The following is a 19,984-nucleotide window of genomic DNA, read 5'->3' on the forward strand; positions in this document are numbered from 1 at the left end:
AATGTAGACTTTGATGGAATGGTCTGCAGGCGTCATGTTGCGTTTACAGAGCCCCTGATATACCTAAACAGTGGAAACCCCAATTCGAATTCCAACCCTAACCCCAACACACCCCTAACCCCAACACACCCCTAACCCTAGCCCTAACCCTAGCCCTAACCCTAACCCTAGCCCTAACCCTAGCCCTAACCCTAGCCCTAACCCTAACCCTAACCCTAGCCCTAACCCTAGCCCTAACCCTAGCCCTAACCCTAGCCTGCCTACCTGCTTTTTTTTTTCTTTACTTTTTTTTATTTTTGTGTTTTTTATTTTTTGTATTTTATACTCATAGTAACGCCACTTCTCCTCTGATCTCACACTGACAGATGATCAGAGGAGAAGCAGCATTACTATGTGACAAGATCGCTGCCCGGCACATAGTAACGCCACTTCTCCTCTGATCTCACACTGACAGATGAGCAGAGGTGAAGCAGCGTTACTGTGTGACAAGATCGCTGCCTGACACAGCTGTGCCAGCAGCGATCAGCCGTGCCAGGCAGCAATCTAGTCACACAGTAACGCTGCTTCACCTCTGCTCATCTGTCAGCATGAGCTCAGAGGAGAAGTCGCGTTATAATGAGGGAGATCACCGGGAAACAAGCAGCTTTCCCAGCGAGCTCTCTCATTGGCTGCTGTGACGCAACGTCATCAGGACCTGAACCAATCAGGTCTCGATGACGTCGGGGGTCCCAGCATGCATTGCGCACCGGGATCCCCGCGTTATAAGGTATGAGGGGGTCCCGGGGGGCACAAAACCGCCGACAGTAGATAAACGTCGGCGCTGCACAAAGCCCAGCAAGCGCCAACGTTTATCTACTGTGGGCGGTCGGGAAGCGGTTAATTGGTTCTTTCTACTTGAGCCACTGAAGGTTTTTGGCTTTTCGGGTCCTTTCATGACAGCTATTGAAGTATCGTATAGTTCCCCTTCAGCCTCTATTAAAGGGAATCTGTCACCTAATTTTAGCCCTATCAGCTGCCGACACCGCCATCAGGGGCTTATCTACAGCATTCTGTAATGCTGTAGATAAGCCCCCGATGTAATCTGAAAGATAAGAAAAACAAGTTAGATTATACTCCCCCGGGGGCCCAGTCAGGACCGATGGGTGTCGCGGTCCGGTCCTGCGCCTCCCATCTTCTAGCAATGCCGTCCTCCTTCTTACTTCTGCCGCGGCTCCTGCGCAGGCGTACTTTATCTGCCCTATTGAGGGCAGAGTAAAGTACTGCAGTGCGCAGGCGCCGGACCTCTCTGACCTGTTCCGGTGCCTGCGCACTGCAGTACTCTGCTCTGCCCTCAATAGGGCAGATAAAGTATGCCTGCGCAGGAGCCGCGGCAGAAGTAAGAAGGAGGACGGCATCGCTAAAAGATGGGAGGCGCCAGACCGGACTGCGACACCAGCCACAACCGACCGCGCCCCCCGGTGAGTATAATCTAACTTGTTTTTCTTATATTTCAGGTTACATCGGGGGCTTATCTACAGCATTATAGAATTTTAAATTCAGATAGAAAGCTGAGACAATCAGATATTTGGGGGTTAACCTATCTTTCTCTTATGGAAATTTATATAACTCCAATTTTCCACCACTTCTGAATGACTTAAAGAAGTTTATGGACAAATGGAAAACACCCTCGCTTTCACCTATTGGCCGGATTACCTCTCTTAAGATGTTTCTTCATCCTAAACTGCTTTTTTTTTGAGACCTTGCCTGTTTGGGTGCCCATGAGTGAGCTTACGTTTCTCCAGGCAGCAATGATGAGGTTAATTAGGAGTGATAAGCATCATCGGATCTGTAAGCGTGTCCTTGTCTCTCCTAAATCACAGGGGGGCCTATCGGTCCCTGAGATTATTAAATATTATTGGGCTGCCCACCTTCGCAGGATCCCTTCATGGGCTTCGTTTTGGGCATTTAATAAATGGACAGAAATAGAGAAATTGTGGTTGACGTTAATTCACCCAAATTCCCTACTATGGTTAAATAAGCCCACTGTAACCCCGTAGTCTTTGCTCCCTATTTGGTTCTCGAGGGAGATCTGGCTCTCCTGTATGAGGAAGTTTGGCCTAGCCTCCCCTAACTCGCCTATGATTTCATTCATATTTCAACCCTTGCTGTCAAGTACCCTGGAATATGCAATGGCCCACCCTTCGTCCTCTGCGGGCTTGTTTAGATTTGGTAGACAGGGACACGCTGGAGCTTCTCACATTTGATGACGTCAAGTCTAAATTTTCTATTACTAACAAAGAATTTTACCAGTACTTACAGATTAAAAACTTTGCTCTTTCCTTTTTGGTTCTTTGAGGGTCACCCTACTGACAGACTTTGAGAAGATTTGTAGGACAGGGTCGTCGACCAAAGGTTTAATTTCGGAAATATATAAAATTCTATGTTCTCCTCAAGAGGGACGACAATTAAAACATTCCTACATATGCAAATGGGAGTCTATTCTGGGAAAAGAGCTCTCACCCCAAAGCTGGCATATCATCTGGGAAAAGGTGGCTAAGTCATCTATGTGGAGAGCTTCAAATCGGTTTGGGCTCCTTGGGATTACTTTTGGGCTCAGAGAGCTGAATAAGCCACTCCTTGAACTCTTGGTCCCCCCTTCTTCCGGAGCCCACCCTTTCCCCTTCCCTTCCTCGTGGTGTGTGTCCTGTCTTTATGTTCATATATTTAAGGTTATATTTAAGATAATTTGTTTTTGCCTTTGTTCTATTTTGGTTGGAGAGTCAATGTGGCTCTTTCTGTTTCTCATTTTCTGTATTGTAAAAGTTTGTCTTGAACTGTGTTCATTTGTCAAAACATTGTTAAAACTTCAATAAAAATTTACAGTTTAAAAAAAAGTCCATCCAGGTCAGCCGATTAACCTTTAGATTCGAAGTAAGGCAAAAAGCCTCATTAAGCAAAAGGAAATGTTACTAGTTAGGGTAATTGCCCATGATGAGGAATTGCTGCTGGTTTGAAGTGGGGTATTTATGCAGCGTCAAACCCGCAGCTGCCAGATGTTGCAGCATAGTGTATGAGATTTCCACAAATCCCATGTCCACTATGCATGCTTGAGGATCACCCGCGGAGACAGACATGAGGCGCGTCTTTCAGGATCACAGCATGTCAACTAGTCTCTGTAACAGAAATGTACTCAATAGAATGTACTGAATTTGGTAAATCCACACGGTTCTGTGGACACATGCAGATTTAACTGCTTTCAACAGAAGGCAGCGCTTTGGATGAAGCGATTATATGCTAACAGTTCCGGATTGTGGGAACGTAGCCTCACGGTGCACTCTCATGCTGCTGCTGCTGCTGCAGCAATTTGAGCAAAAACTGCATTGTTTTGCTTCAATTTTATGAAATTGTGCAGAAAACTTTGTAGTTCTACTGCTTATTTGTTAAAAAAACACAATACATTTGCAACATGTGAACGCAGTCTTGTAGAAAAAAGAATCAACACTTATAACACTGTTTTCACAAGCAACTGTTGCCTCCGCACCTCCTGTAGCTACGCCCTGGCTGAGATCATAAGCCTCAATTAATATACTGTACATACTAGTTAGCTGTTGGCAGAATGATAATTTGTCCAATCGTTTGGCCGGCAGTGATCTCATCTGACTCTCCCATACACGGGAACGCTCTCTCTACCGTGCACTCCTGTGTTCTCTATGAGAGAGCCACTGTCAGACATCTCTGTGGCTTATCTCTTCGATTACAAAAGAATCGTCAGTTCAAAATCTGTTCGTGGAAAACATACAAACTAAACTGTTTGCCGAGCACAACGATATCGGTGGCTTCAGCGGACATTAGTCTAATGTGTACGGATGGCTTGAGGATTGTCAACATACACATCTCCACATAGTCGGCTTCCGATGGAGCATGGAGATAAGTGATAGGTAAATCGAGCATATATTTTAGCCATCGATAGTGATCTCAGCTCATGGACACCAATGTCATATTTTAAACTGTCAGATGACTGATAATGATGACTGTAGAGCGCATGCACCGCCTTGGGTCATTGGCGCTCTTTGGCCTTTCCTGGCACATGCACATTACCGTATTACCGTACTTTGCTCTGCCCTAAGAGAAGTGCGCCTGTGCAGGAGCACAAATGGGGAACACTGTGTGGATGACTTAGGACGCCTACTCCACATGAAGCACGGAAGGAGGACGGTGATCGTAGGAACAGAGGAGGCGTAGGATCAAGACCAAAGACACCAAACAGTCCGGACCATACCATCTGTGAGGGGACTTCTATGCAGCATACCAAAATGCTGTAAAAGAGGGTTTAAAGGAGCTCACCGCACTGTATATTGAGGAAACCTGGTGACAAGTTTCCTTAAAAAGATTCCCCATGAAACCACAATTGAAGACAAATACTTTTTTTTTTAATAAATAGACAATATTTATTGAACTATATTCACAAGATTAAAAACAACAATCTGTAGTAACCTCAGATATGAGAGACACATAAGGATAATTACTCCTTTAAACACACTGTGTAGTATATACGGTAAATATAAAGATCAATCTGTACAGATAAAGTGCTATGTGCCAGAGACAGAAAGTGTGATCAGCCCAAATCCTATATCTAACAATGCCTGGCAATAACAATCGCCTATGATGCGAGTTAAATATGGGTGTCACATGTAAATAACCTACAGCCAAAGTCATAGATCACAGAACTGTCCAAAAGAAAATCCAAAGAAATTACTCATGATTGTATTCACTATGTGTGTGGAGTTCATGCCGTGTCCCTCCACCCCGACGCGCGTTTCGTCCACACTTTTTCAGGGGGTGTCCAGAAGAAGTGTGGACGAAGGTGCTAATTTTTTTTCCATCAACTATCTCAAAATCTGCAATGGGGTTCCAACACAGATGTGAATACAGCTTTACGTAAAATGTCACCGAATCCAAAAAAAACTAAATGGTTTACGAAATAAATGATGAAGACTGATACATTTGAGTCCACAAATGAAGAATAGAATCCATTTATTGATATCAGTTAATTAATATGTAACAATTTTCTCATCCTGGAGAAATGACAATACAATATACAAAATAAAATAATAGAAAATTCTATGACTGATATACAACTGTAGTTTTATGTGTCTGGAAAACATATTAAATCATTTTATTGTTCCTTTTCCATTTTTTTTACGACTATAACTGATGATTTTCCTGCTTGGCTGAAACTATATTTAGACAAACCTGATCGTGGAGTTGTTTAGTCTCCGAATACAGCCATATATGACAAATGTATCTAGAACAATCACAATGTAACCACTAAAGAAAAACCTCTGATAGTCCAATATAATGGGTCTGGCCACTTCATGAACATATGACCAATGCACCCCTCTCTGTACACAGGCTTAGACAACAGGTGGCTATCAGAATGCAAGTTACAACTTTATATAAAAGCCTTGCACACAATAGACAAAAAAAATCAACAATGCACTAAAAATAAATCTGAAACTTTCCAATAGTTGCCAGATGACAAGTCCCAGGATGACCTGTCTGATATTTATAGTTGATCCCTAATATACCGAATGCAATGATGAATTAAATAAGACAAAAACAATGCAAACATCACATGAATAAAAAGGGCAAAATAGTAGAACATCATATTTACTAAACATCCCTACAATATATAAATATATAAAGGGCACTTATACCTGTATAGTAGGGTTCTCCAGTACATCCAAGTGGATCTCCTGTGAGGCTGAGGGGGTCTTGGACATGTTGTTTTGGACCATTGGGAAAAAAAATGAAGAAGAATAAAGTATACAGTAAAAAAAAAAAAGAAAAAAATAAGAGATTGAATTCTGCACCAGACACAAGCTTCTCCTACATCCAAGCAGCCTGGTCTTGTTATATTGCCTGATATGGTATCATGGTAGAGGCAGGATCAGTCCCAGGATGGCTGCTGCTTGCTTTTCTCTCCAGATGCACTTCTCTCTCTGTGACTTGTATGTGTAGCAAGAAGAGCTCAAAGCTGAGCCACCTCCCAGGCAGGCTGGAGACATAGAAGAGGAGGAGGAGGAGGAGTGCTGCTTCCCCTGCCTGAGCCTTATACATAGCCCTGAGCTGAGACATGCTCCAAGGTGAGGACCCCCCATGCCTTCATCCAAACTCTATCCCTATCCTATAGACCTGCATTCTGCCCCCACTATCCTAGCTCTCCACTCTGTCACAATGTATCCATGACCCACTCTGCAACAATGTATCCATGACCCACTGTGCAACAATGTATCCATGATGACGCATGTGCCCTGATACATAGCAGAAATACAATGTAATAAAATAAGATTTCAGCAGCCACTGCGCTTCATCAGTGAGAAGAGAAGCATAATTCATGAGAATGACCATGACTCCATGGACTGCATGGAGTGATCCATCACAGAGGAGGCCAAGACCCATCAGGGTGTCATTAAACGCAGGAGGTTTTCACATTAGACACAAGCAGCCATTGATTTATGCGTTTAAAGTGCTGGAGGTCAGAGATTAAATCATGCGGAGAAGTGGAATTCTGGGAGATGTTGCAACTTTTGTGTTTTTGTTAAATAAACAAAGAACTTTTTAGAATTGACTGCTCTATGTTCTCAGAAGTGATCTCCAGAGGGCTGCGCTGTCAGAGGTGTCAGGAGGCAGCAGCACAAGGTCTGCAAAGTGCATCCAGGAGCCAGTTCTGCATGTGTGGTGCCTGATCTCAGACCGCATGATTTACATAAGGTTTTTACTACTGTCGATTTACAGTTACAGGGAAGAAAAAAAAAATTTTTTTGGCATTCTGCAAATGAGCAATTTCCACCAACCATCATTGACCTTCAAGAGAATCTGTCAGCACTCAATTACTGTTCATGTAAATGGTACCGGGAGTAAGATTCGTTGGATACAGTGAAGAGCCGGAGGCAGAGAAGGGGTTAACAGGATTTACTAGAACAGGTTATTATCATACAAGGAATACACACAGGGAGACGAGATCAGCAACGACAACAACAGGATTTGAACACAGACACAATATTTGAGAAGAACTTGTATGAAAAAGATTACATCGCTTGCAGTTCTTGTTGGGGAGAGGCTGGAATATCTCCAGCCGGAGTCGTAAATCGTGGACAATGTCTCTGGCTCAGTTGCGGAGGAACGAAAAGCACTGTCTCCCGACCGTGCCGTTGTATCCGGTCCTGCTTGGCTTAAGTGCGCTGGAATGAAGAAACAGTCTCTTTTGTGGATTCCTCTGGAATGGCGCCGAACACGAACCGCATGCACGCTCGCAGGCCGCGGCAGCGTGAGAACCTCTGAAGTGGTCGCTAGGGACGGAGCAAGTCAGATGGTCTTTTGCTTGGAGCGGGAAATAGCCATCCAGAGAGGAAAGGTCCGAGGAAGCTCAGTAAGGACACAGTCTGCAAGTCAGAACGCTGAGGGATGGATGATGTGGTGTTAGCAGTGGAGAGGGAGTCAACCTTCTCCTTAGTCTCCTGTCGCCTTCCCGCCAAGTCTCCCTCACTCAGTCCCACGCTTCCTGCTGTCTAGTGCAAAGTTCGTCCCATCCCTGAAGAACCATCCCCTGGCAACAGTGGTGACAGTCTCGATAGTTCTGGCCTCAAAGTGCACCGGAAACCACTGACTCTGTCCCGGCTCATCTTCACACCAAGTACAGGTGCTTGGTGCATCAAGGCGGGGCCAATCATTTTTATACACCTTCCCACCTGCTTATTTACCCTCTATCTCCACCATTTGCTGGTCTATGAAGCCAGAGCTGTCAATCAAATAAGGGGGAGATGGAATTTGATGGAAAATAAGCAGGTGGGAAGGTGTATATAAATGATTGGCCCCGCCATGAAGCTTAGTTTGAACAGTCATTCTGTGCTGACAGAGTCCCTTTAATGGGCATGTGTCAGTAGGATCAGCTCTCCTAAGTGGTCTATATGGGCATGTAGGTAATAGATAGCTGAAAAAAGTGACACCTTGATATCTTGTGATCCAATATCTGCCGCTAATACCAGGAACAGCAGATCAGGAGGGATGCCGGATGATGCACCTCCACAAATCAGTCATTGATGATGATAAATTCCCGGATGACACCTTTAATACATAAATGAGCTTTTAAGATATATGGGCCTTCAGAGCTTGTTTTAAATGAAAGGAGGCGTTACTAGTGTGACACGTGTAGATCAGGAGAGCAGACTGTCAGTCATTATATGTCTCACACTGGTAACTCCCCTTTCATTTAAAATAAGCTCTAGATGCAGATTCTCAGGGAGATCTATGTCCGGCCCATAGATCTGGACAGCTCATTTACATATTAAGAAAAATGTGTATTTCTCAGGAATAAGAGATCAGATCGCAGATATCAAGGTGTCATTTTATTCAGCTTCCTAAGACCTACATGCCCATATAGACTGCTCAAGAGGGCTGATCCTACAGACAGATGCCCTTTAATGATAACCTTAGTTAGCATCAGCTCAGTTATGTGCACACAGAGATGTTTCTATGGACGGAGATTTCTTGAGGTGGTTGAAAACCACGAGTTTTCTAGTTGAAGCTTCAGGAGACGCTTTCTTCAGGGAGTTTTTGAAGGAGTTTTTCATTTTCTGAAGTGGTTTTGAAAAGGTTTGAAGCCTTTTGGAAGAGTTTTTTTCCTGCAGCATTTTTTTTTTTGCAACCTTTTCATTTTACGGTGCCTAATTTTTTCCATCAAGAGTTGCTTTAAAGAAATGACATTCACTTTCTTTTCTCCCAACATGCGATTTTGAAATCCTGAAATGGGGAAAAAGACACTCACAAGACTGAACGTATAAACAGCAGAGTAGTTTTATAATGGCAATGAATAGGAAAAGTCTTTAAATTTGTGAGGCATTTCCTGATACTGATCCGCTCCAAAATACTCCACAAAAAACTTTGTATCACATATCCTAATCCACTTTGGCATTAGTTTCAGTACCATAAAATAGAAAAGAATCTGGTAGTGGATGAATGCACTTCCTAGGTAACTCCAACTTTAAAGAGGACCTATCACCAGGTCAAAAGTGACCATTATTTGCTTTTATTTTATACCTGCTTTTCCCCTCATCATTCTAGGTTTTCTAGGTGTTTTTTTTTTTTTTTTTTAATCCTCCATACATTTCCCAAGATATGGACCTTTCTGTGATTTCTTTTATGGTCTTCACAAGTTCGAATTATGCTAAGTACCGTAGCCTAAAGACACGCCCAAGAGGATCCCATGAATCACGCCTTCTTGGAAAAGGGCCATAAAAACAATGCTAAACAAAAATGCCTATATTTTTGGAACCATATGGTGGATTTAGGAGAAAGTAAACAAAAACGGAGATTAATCAGAAGAGCAGCAGGAATAAGCTAAAAGCAAAAACTGAACACTTTTCAGCCGGTGATCGGTCTTCTCTAAAAGGAATTTGTGAGTTACTTAAAGTTTTCACCAACTCACAATAGGTGAAAACTACTACATCAGTGAGTGCGCAACTGCTGAGACCGCCATGACCACCAGAACGGGGGACATTTGCTTGGAAGAGAGGTCAAGATCGCTGTTCCCGTCAACCAGGGAACTTGTGCCCCAGCGATGTTTGGGAATCTCAGCAGTTGGACCCCATCAATCTATTCTGTGCTTGTACCAGCTGGAATAACTATTTAATTAAGACATTTTTTTTTCTGCCTCATTCCAAGAGCCATAACTTTGTGATTTTTCATGGAGACCATCCATATGGTTGTTTTTTGCAGGATGTACTTCCTAATGGCACTTTATTTGCATTTATATAATCATTGTATTCATTTTTATTTCCTAATTTTTTTTTTTAGGGGACGTGGTGGTCTAAAAATTTGGACATTGCCTTTGGAATTTATTTTTTCAGAGCTTTCTGTGATTTATAAATTACATAATAAAAATTGCCCGAGTCAGTAATATTACCTTGATATAAAATTTTATTTTTATTTTTTTCAACATTTTAAAAGTATAGCACAAAAAATAAATCAGTAATTAATCAATAAATTGATTTATTTAGTATAACTCATGGGCAATGCCGAAAAATCTTTTGGCATCTTTTGCTGCAAGGACGTTGTCCAGAATTCATAAAGAAAAAATATATATTTTTTTGACCTCCACATTGTCATAAAAAAATTAAGAAATAATTTAGTAGACTATGCTACTCGAAAGATATACATGCTAAAGGTATTGTGAGAATCATGTGGGAATAGTGGTTGAGGGCAGGTATATCTCGCGCAGATACCTTTCCTATGTGGCCTAGTCTGGTCAGTATCTCACCTGGTTACTAATGAATAATGGGAGGCGGATATAAAAGGATGCCAGGTGGTTGTGTGAGTGTCTCAGCCTGGGAACACAGAGAGCCTGTCTGTGTGAGAGACACACGTGAGTGAAAGCAGTGCCCACTGTAACTGTGGTTTGGCTGGACGGGAGAAGCCCGCCAGTTGGTAGTTAAGCTGTACTTTGTTTAGTTAGTGCCGGACAGGCGAGGATTTGTTTTATGTTTTTTTTCTTTATGCATTGCTTTCACCTTTAATAAACCTGACACAGTGTCAGTTATACCCGGACCCCGGCTGTGCGCCTGAGTTTCATGCTGAATGCGCGTGACCTTTGACCACAGCAAAGGCGATCCCGGAGTGTTTTATCACATTGTGGTGGAGAACGCGGGCATCACATGGGAAGCATGAGCATGGAGGACGTGGTGAAAGCGCTGGTACAGTCCACCGCTGTCCAGCAAGAAGCTAATCGGGTGATGATGGCCCAGCTGAAGGAGTTGGTGGACATGACAGCTACCGATCGTTCGCTTCTCCAGCAGGTGGCGCAGCGCCTGGCAAGTATGCCTGAGGTTAACCTGGAAGCCAAGTCGAGAGTGATTCACGTGAGTCGGTACAGGCAGAAGTTGATGACCGAAGATGACGTCGAGGCATACCTGACCACGTTTGAACGGACAACGGTGCGAGAAAAATGGCCGAAGGCACGATGGGCCGGCCTGATTGCCCCGATTCTTTCCGGTGAGGCCCAAAAGGCTTATTATGACTAAGAACCTGAAGCCGCGCAGGACTTTGACAAACTGAAAGCCGAGATCTTGGCCCGGCTGGGAGTGACGACCGCTGTCCGTGCACAGAGAGTGCATCAATGGACTTATCAGCTGGATAAACCACCACAGTCACAGATGTGCGACCAGATCCACGTGACGAAGAAGTGGCTACAACCCGAGGTGTTGACAGCGCCAGAGATAATCCAGAGAGTCGTCATGGACAAGTACCTGAGAGCTCTACCGCCAGCCCTGAGGAAGTGGGTGTGACGACTCCTGGAGTGGACCCTCTGGGTCGTGACACCAACCCTCCCAGGGCGAGCTGATCTAGTGAAGACCATCCCCTATACAGGGAGTGTCAGGGGCAAGCCCCAGGGGGTGAGGCACCACGACTGCTGGCACCAGGCGGCCGGCTCACAGGAGACACGAGTGGGTGAGTGTGTCTGCAGGAACGTGTAAAGCGTGGACACGGGAACACGTGGTATACAGAGACTTCGTTCGTCCGGGTGTGAGTGAAGCAGGATGCGTGCAAGGAGCACGTCAGAGCACTGAGTCAGGCAGCAGGTGTGCCAGGAGGTGTAACAGAGTACAGGAGCAGGGTGTGTGCCAGAGGGCACAACTGAGCATAAGACAGAGCGCAGGATTGGTACGTGTGCCAGGAGGCACAACAGAGTAAGAGACTGAGTACAGGATCAGAGCATGTGCCAGGAGGCACAACTGAGTATGAGACAAAGCACAGGGTCTGAGTGTGTGCCAGGAGGCACAACTGAGTATAAGACAGAGCACGGAATCAGAGTGTGTGCCAGGAGGCACAACTGAGGATGAGACAGAGTACAGGGTAAGCGCGTGTGCCAGGAGGCATAACCGAGTATGAGACAGAGTACAGGGTCAGAGCATGCGCCAGGAGGCACAACCAAGTACGAGACAGAGCACAGGGTCAGACCGTGTGCCAGGAGGCACAACCAAGTACAAGGCAGAGTGCAGATTCAGAACGTGTGCCAAGAGGCACAACAGAGTGCAAGGCAGGGGACCTGAATACAGCGCACAGCCAGGCAGGGACACTGCAGACCAAGCCAGGAAGCACAACAATAATCAGGCACCTCCCCTAGGGGGAGGTCGTCTGATATAGCACATGACTACTACTGGTTCCGGGTCAGGACCTAGCCAGAAAGCACATGACCACTACAGGTTCCGGGTCAGGTCCTCCATTACCATAGAGAGGACCGAGCCCTATACAGCACTGACAGGAGCGCGCAAGCGCAAACGTGACATGTAGGAGGAGACCCGGGGACGAGAGCTGCGCGTGCGCACCCGACGGGACCCCCGGAATGACCGCGGCTCCGGAAGAGATGATGTCGTGACCGAGGTCCCGCCCCCAGGTGAGTGTGCGGCGTGACAGTACCCCCCCCCCCTTATGCCCCCTCTTTCTAAAACTGGAGAGGAACTTAGACAAAATCTGGGGTGCGTGGATATTCTCCCTGGGTTCCCATGACCTCTCCTCGGGGCCAAAACCCTTCCAATCGAGCAAGAACATGGTTCTCCCTCTTACCTTCTTCATGGCCAAAATGTCATTCACCTCAAACTCATCCCCGAAGCCAACAGGCTGGGGTGTGTGGCCTGGAGAAGGATGAAATCGATTAAGAACCACAGGTTTAAGGAGAGACACATGGAAGGAATTGGGAATATGGAGTGAAGGAGGCAGCTTCAATTTGTAAGCAACATCATTAATCCGCCTGAGGACCTCAAAAGGACCAATGTAACGGGGACCCAGTTTGTAAGATGGTACCTTAAGGCGGACGTATTTGGTGGAGAGCCACACCTTGTCACCAGGGAGAAATGGAGGAACGTCCAGGCGCCTCTTGTCAGCGTGTAATTTCATTCTGTCCCGTGCTTTCTTGAGAGCGGTTATGGTCTCCCACCATACCCTGGAGAACTCCACAGACAGAGAATCAGCAGCAGGTACCCCCGAGACAGGAAGTACCGGTAGAGGCACATTGGGATGCTGTCCAAAGACGATGTAGAAAGGAGACTTGGTAGACGATTCACTGGAGTGATTATTGTAGGCGAACTCAGCCCAAGGAAGTAGACCGACCCAGTCATTCTGATGAGCATTAGAAAAATGCCGGAGGTAGGATGTAAGGATCTGGTTGGTACGTTCCACCTGCCCATTGGTTTGGGGGTGATAGGCGGAAGAGAAATACAATGACACTTTCATGAGTCCGCATAGAGCTCTCCAGAACCGGGAGGTGAATTGGACCCCTCTGTCTGACATGATGTGCTGGGGGAAGCCGTGAATCCTGAAGATATGGGAAATGAAGATCTTCGCCAAGTCAGGAGCAGAGGGTAGTCCGGGAAGAGGAATGAAGTGGGCCATCTTTGAAAATCGGTCTACAACCACCAAGACCACAGTACAACCGGAAGAACAAGGCAGATCAGTAATGAAATCCATGGCTATGTGCTGCCATGGAGCCGACGGAACGGGAAGCGGGAGCAGAAGACCGGAGGGTGGTTGTCTGGGTATCTTGTTCTGGGCACAGGACGGGCAACATGCTACAAAGTCTTTAACATCCTGGGAGAGTGAAGGTCACCAATAATGGTGAGAGATTAAGTCCAAAGTCTTTTTGACACCAACGTGGCCGGCAATCTTGGACGAATGTCCCCAATTTAGCACTCGTTTTCGGTTATTCACAGCCACAAAGGTTCTTCCCGGAGGTAATGTGGTTAACTTGACAGGAGCCACAGTAATTACTTTGGATATATCAATGATATGAGAGGGTTCTTCCTCTGCATCAGACAACAGGAATGATCTTGACAACGCATCCGCTCTAACATTTTTATCACCGGGCCGAAAATGTAGCTCAAAGTCAAAGCGGGCGAAGAATAGGGACTACCTGGCTTGCCGAGGATTGAGCCTCTGTGCGGACTGAATGTACGCCAGGTTCTTATGGTCCGTGAAGATCTTGAATGGATGTATGGCACCTTCCAGTAAGTACCTCCACTCTTCCAAGGCCAACTTAATGGCCAATAGCTCTTTGTCGCCAATGGAGTAGTTCTGCTCAGTGGAGGAAAATACTTTAGAAAAGAAGCCACAGGTGACAAAACGTCCAGAAGAGGATTTCTGCAGAAGGACTGCGCCAGCCCCGGTAGAGGATGCGTCCACCTCGAGAGTGAAAGGTCTACTAACCTCAGGTCGGTGAAGCGCCGGAGCAGCGGCGAAGGCTTGTTTCAACGACTGGAAGGCCTCTTCAGCCTCAGAGGGCCAAGCCTTTGGGTTAGCTCCCTTGCAGATAAGGGACAAGATGGGGCGAACCAACGAGGAGAAATGAGGAACGAACTGTCGGTAGTAGTTCGCAAAACCAAGGAAGCGTTGGATTGCCTTCACCCCATGGGGCTGTGGCCAATCGAGGACGGCGGACACCTTTGCCGGATCCATGCGTAGACCTGATTCTGAGATAATGTACCCCAAGAATGGCAGGGACGTTTGCTCGAAGGCACATTTCTCGAGCTTGGCATAAAGGCGGTTCTCCCTCAGGCGCTGGAGGACTTGACGCACGTTCTTTCTGTGGGCGGAGAGTTCTGGAGAAAAAACGAGGACGTCATCCAGATAGACTACCATGCAGGAGTACAGCATATCCCGGAAGACGTCATTCACGAACTCCTGGAACACCGCTGGGGCATTGCAGAGGCCGAAGGGCATGACCAAGTACTCGTAGTGTGTCTCTGGTGTTAAAGGCGGTCTTCCACTCATCCCTGGAACGAATGCGGATCAAGTTGTAGGCACCACGAAGATCCAGTTTGGTGAAAATTCGAGCTCCTCTAAGTCGGTCAAAGAGCTCCGGGATCAATGGCAATGGGTACTTGTTCTTGACCGTGATATCGTTCAGGCCTCGGTAGTCTATGCAAGGACGGAGGGAGCCGTCCTTCTTTTTTACAAAGAAAAATCCCGCTCCCGCGGGCGAGGAGGACTTACGGATAAAACCTCTCGCAAGGTTCTCCTGGATATACTCAGACATAGCTTGGGTCTCAGCAGGGGATAGCGGGTATATCCTACCCCTGGGTGGCGTAGAACCAGGAATGAGGTCAATCGGACAGTCATATGGCCGATGGAGGGGCAGAGTCTCGGCCTCCTTCTTGTCGAAGACATCTGCAAAGGACCAGTAAGCCGACGGCAGACCTGTAGGTGCCGGGGATGGGCCGGCAGAGTTCATCGGACGGACGGGCAACAGGCACTTCTTCTGACAGAACGGTCCCCACCGGAGTATCTCGCCCGACCGCCAGTCCAGGGTTGGCTCATGAGTCCGTAGCCAAGGGAAGCCTAGAAGAAGTGTGTAAGACATGGTGGACAAGACGAGGAAGGAGATCTTCTCCAGGTGCAGGGCTCCGATCTGCAGCTCAATCTCTTCGGTGGCCTGGGTAATGGTCTCCTGCACGGATGTACCATTGACCGAAACAATTGACCAAGGAGTCTCCAGGGATCTGACAGGAATCCGGTATTTTTTAACCGCCTCGAGTGTGATAAAATTCCCCTCCGTGCCAGAAAAGCCTCCTCAGAATAATGCTTGGCACCGAGATTCAATAATACGGACACGAGCAGGGGAGGAGAGGAATCACGTACACCTAGGGAGGCCTCTCCTATCAACCCTAGGCAGAGAAGTTTCCCGGCTTCTTGGAGCAGGAACGGAGGAGGTGAGAGGAGCTCCTCTCTCTGGCTAATTCACGGGCACGTTCCTGAAACCGCATGTCAATGCGTGTCGCCAGAGAGATCAGATCCTCTAAAGAGGTGGGAGTATCCCAACCTGCCAGTTCGTCTTTGATCCGACCGGACAGGCCACGCCAAAAGATCCCTACGAGAGCCTCGTTGTTCCAGCCGAGTTCGGAGGACAAGGTACGAAAACGGATGGCATACTGTCCCACCGGTAGCGTACCCTGATGGAGGTTAAAGAGGGACTCGGTGATAGAGGCCAGCCGACCCGGCTCATCGAACACCTTGTGGAAGGTGTCCAGAAAGGTGGAAAGCTGAGAGATGAGTGGGTCATTGCGCTCCCAGAGGGGGTTCACCCATGCTAACGCCTCCCCCTCTAAGTGTGAAACAATAAAGGCAATTTGGGCACGCTCAGTGGGATAGTGCTGCGGCAAAAGCTCAAAATGTAACCGGCATTGGTTCAGAAATCGTCGACAAAACTTAGGGTCCCCGCTATATCGGGGTGGCTTGCCGAGGCGCGGCATCGGGTGCGGGGCCGAGGACTGGGCAGAAACGGATTGTACGGAAAGAAGCCGACTGTCTACCGACGACATGTAGTTGAGGATATGGGCCTGGGTGTCGCGTTGCTGTGTGAGTTCTTGCTGGAGGCTGGCCAGCTGGGAAGCATTCCCAGGGTCAGAGGACTGCATGGCCGACAAACGGGACTCCATGGATTTCAAAAAGGCCATAATCCTGGTCTGACTCTCCTGTAGGAACACCAGTTCCTTTTGGATGGAGGTGGTGGTACCAGCGGGGTCCATGGCCTGATTATACTGTGACGACTCCTGGAGTGGACCCTCTGGGTCGTGACACCAACCCTCCCAGGGCGAGCTGACCTAGTGAAGACCACCCCCTACACAGGGAGTGTCAGGGGCAAGCCCCAGGGGGTGAGGCACCACGACTGCTGGCACCAGGCGGCCGGCTCACAGGATACACGAGTGGGTGAGTGTGTCAGCAGGAACGTGTAAAGCGTGGACACGGGAACACGTGGTATACAGAGACTTCGTTTGTCCGGGTGTGAGTGAAGCAGGATGCATGCAAGGAGCACGTCAGAGCACTGAGTCAAGCAGCAGGTGTGCCAGGAGGTGTAACAGAGTACAGGAGCAGGGTGTGTGCCAGAGGGCACAACTGAGCATAAGACAGAGCGCAGGATTGGTACGTGTGCCAGGAGGCACAACGGAGTAAGAGACTGAGTACAGGATCAGAGCATGTGCCAGGAGGCACAACTGAGTATGAGACAAAGCACAGGGTCCGAGTGTGTGCCAGGAGGCACAACTGAGTATAAGACAGAGCACGGAATCAGAGTGTGTGCCAGGAGGCACAACTGAGGATGAGACAGAGTACAGGGTCAGAGCATGTGCCAGGAGGCACAACCGAGTACGAGACAGAGCACAGGGTCAGAGCGTGTGCCAGGAGGCACAACCAAGTACAAGGCAGAGTGCAGATTCAGAGTGTGTGCCAAGAGGCACAACAGAGTGCAAGGCAGAGTGCAGATTCAGAGCGTGTGCCAAGAGGCACAACAGAGTGCAAGGCAGGGGACCTGAATACAGCGCACAGCCAGGCAGGGACACGGCAGACCAAGCCAGGAAGCACAACAATAATCAGGCACCTCCCCTAGGGGGAGGTCGTCTGATATAGCACATGACTACTACTGGTTCCGGGTCAGGACCTAGCCAGAAAGCACATGACCACTACAGTTTCCGGGTCAGGTCCTCCATTACCATAGAGAGGGCCGAGCCCTATACAGCACTGACAGGAGCACGCAAGCACAAACGTGACATGTAGGAGGAGACCCGGGGTCGAGAGCTGCGCGTGCGCACCCGACGGGACCCCCAGAGTGACCGCGGCTCTGGAAGAGATGACGTCGGGACCGAGGTCCCGCCCCCAGGTGAGCGCGGCGTGACAGTGGGTAAGCCATGGAAATCCTACGACAGCAGATCAACTGGTGGATCTGGTTGAACGTTACTCCGTGGCGGAAGGACTCCGAGACGACGCTACCCCACCTCGTTATTCATCATCTCCACGTGGAACCGGTAAGACTGTTCCAGGCAGTAGGGGAGAAGGAAAAATCCCTAAGACAGTGGGGGAGGAAAACGGGACTTCCCGTACTGCGAGGCCGAGAGTAACGAACTATAGTCTAAGCAAGGGGCCCGTTAGGTGTTTCCGCTGCCAAGAGATGGGACACATTGCTGGGAACTGTCCGGTCACTACTGAACCCATGCAGTGCGACGTCACAGACTCTAAAAACCGCATGTCTATGGTTGCACAGGTAGTGAGTGTGAATGCCGGTCAAAAGGATGTGGAAAAACACTTGTGTGATTTAACTGTTGATGGAAAAAATGTGGTGGCATTGTTAGACTCGGGAAGTGTGGTGACTCTGGTGAAGGCCAGTCTGGTGTCAGCCCCGACTGGACCATCAGACAAATTTTCTGTAACGTGTGTGCATGGAGACACCTGTTCGTACCTCACCACGGTCATATGCATTACTACTTCCTATGGGTCTGTGCAACATAAAGTGGGACTCGTCCCTGCGTTATTGCATGATGTTATCTTGGGCTGGGATTTTCCCCACTTCTGGCAATTGTGGGAGAATCAGTTGATACCCCAGGGTAATAGTGTACATGATTCCTCTCCCAGGGCACGTGTGGGTCCCGAACCCCTGGAAGAGGTCTCCCCGGAAGACTCGGGGGAAGAGTCTGCTGGAAACTGTCATGATCTGACAGTTTTAAATTGGACAAAGTGAATTTTTTTTACTTTGTCAAGTGCAATGTGTGACGTGACTGCCCCCGGTGGCCATTGGAATTATCACACGTGGTGTCTTTCATTCTAAGTTGCCCGGTGGTGGGGAGTGGTATCGCACCTTAGTGGTAGGTTTAATTGTAAATATAAATCAGGTGTGAGGCTCTATAAATGAGTCTCAGGGTATTCAATCATTGTTGGTGATAGTTGTTCATTTGCAACCAACCTTGGTGGTGGAAGGAGCTGGAGAGATTGCTCTGCTCAATCTGAGTTCTGATGTGGAAGGAGTCACCGAAGGGAGTTCTTTGCAGCGCTTACTGAACTTGGTGGCAGCTTTTCAGGAGGAAGGCTGCAGTCGGTTGCTGGACTCTGTGCTGGAGCATTTGCACAGAGAGAGCTAAGTTTTCTATTTCCCCTGTTTGTGACTTTCCTTATGTGTGATCTAGTGCAGTGGTGGGATTAGTTTCCGCACCGGCCAATGCCCTAGCGAGGGACTAGGTTCAGGGCGAGTCAGGGCATAAGGTTCGCGTGCGGCGACAGGTGCGGAGCCTGTATAGGGAACGTAAGGAGTGCAGGGACGCTTCCTCAGGGGAGCTTAGGAGGTCTCCACGTCCCTATTTCCTATTACAGGGCCCACCACTGTAATTGTTCCTGTGTTTTCCCCTTATTATTTAAATTCGCCAGCTGGAGGCGGGGTATCCAGTTTTACGTGTACTTTTTAAATTCGCCAGCTGGAGGCGGTGTATCCGGCTGTACGTTCCGGTATTATTTAAATTCGCCCCGCTGGAGGCGCTGTATCCAGGGTCATATGTATCATAAATTCGCCTTGCTGGAGGCGCTGTGTCCAGTCACACGTTGATCATTACAGAAATGACCTGCAGTTCCCGTTTTCAGTCATGGCGGGTGATACGGAGGAGACCGGGGAAGAGGAGGAGGCCGACAGCCGTCCACCTCCCCGTTTGCTGGATTTAGAAGTTCAGAAAAATGACTTCCAAAGCGAGCAAATAAAGGATCCTACCCTTTCTCAGGCTAGGACAAATGTAAAAGTGATAAATGGGGTACCCATAGAACCTGGCTCTAGGCTGGCATATCCTTACATGGTCCTGGAGAATGATTTACTCTATCAGATAGAGAAAAAGGGGGAAGACACGGTGCAACTATTAGTCGTGCCAAAACCCTACCGGCGGCAGGTTCTGGACCTGGCCCACGGACATGTGATGGGAGGTCACCTGGGAGTCCAGAAAACCACCGAAAGGATATTACACTGTTTTGTTTGGCCAGGCATGCATCATGATATTCGTGTATATTGTGAGTCTTGTCCTGACTGCCAAGCCTCTGCGCCTAAGCCCCGGTTCTGTAGCCCTTTGGTACCCCTACCTATTATTGAGGTCCCGTTTGAGAGGATTGGGATGGATTTAGTTGGGCTCCTTCCACGGTCTGCACATGGACACCA

At 47.9% G+C, this 19,984-nt stretch overlaps 1 protein-coding gene across 2 annotated transcripts in view; it reads right to left on the reverse strand.

The window, feature by feature from the left end:
- CACNB2 (calcium voltage-gated channel auxiliary subunit beta 2) overlaps positions 1-5,988 on the reverse strand; it is a 383,897-nt gene extending 377,909 nt beyond the window's left edge. For both annotated transcript variants that reach the window (XM_073581859.1, XM_073581856.1), the window contains exon 1: positions 5,697-5,988. In XM_073581859.1, coding sequence (XP_073437960.1) covers positions 5,697-5,777 — 81 coding nt within the window. In that variant the 5' untranslated portion in view covers positions 5,778-5,988. The remainder of the gene's footprint in view (positions 1-5,696) is intronic.
- Between the last annotated feature and the right edge of the window lie 13,996 nt (positions 5,989-19,984).

Source organism: Dendrobates tinctorius, unplaced genomic scaffold (assembly GCF_039654945.1).
Source record: "Dendrobates tinctorius isolate UK_male_01 unplaced genomic scaffold, ASM3965494v1 ptg000070l, whole genome shotgun sequence".
In the NCBI taxonomy this organism is placed as follows: domain Eukaryota; kingdom Metazoa; phylum Chordata; class Amphibia; order Anura; family Dendrobatidae; genus Dendrobates; species Dendrobates tinctorius.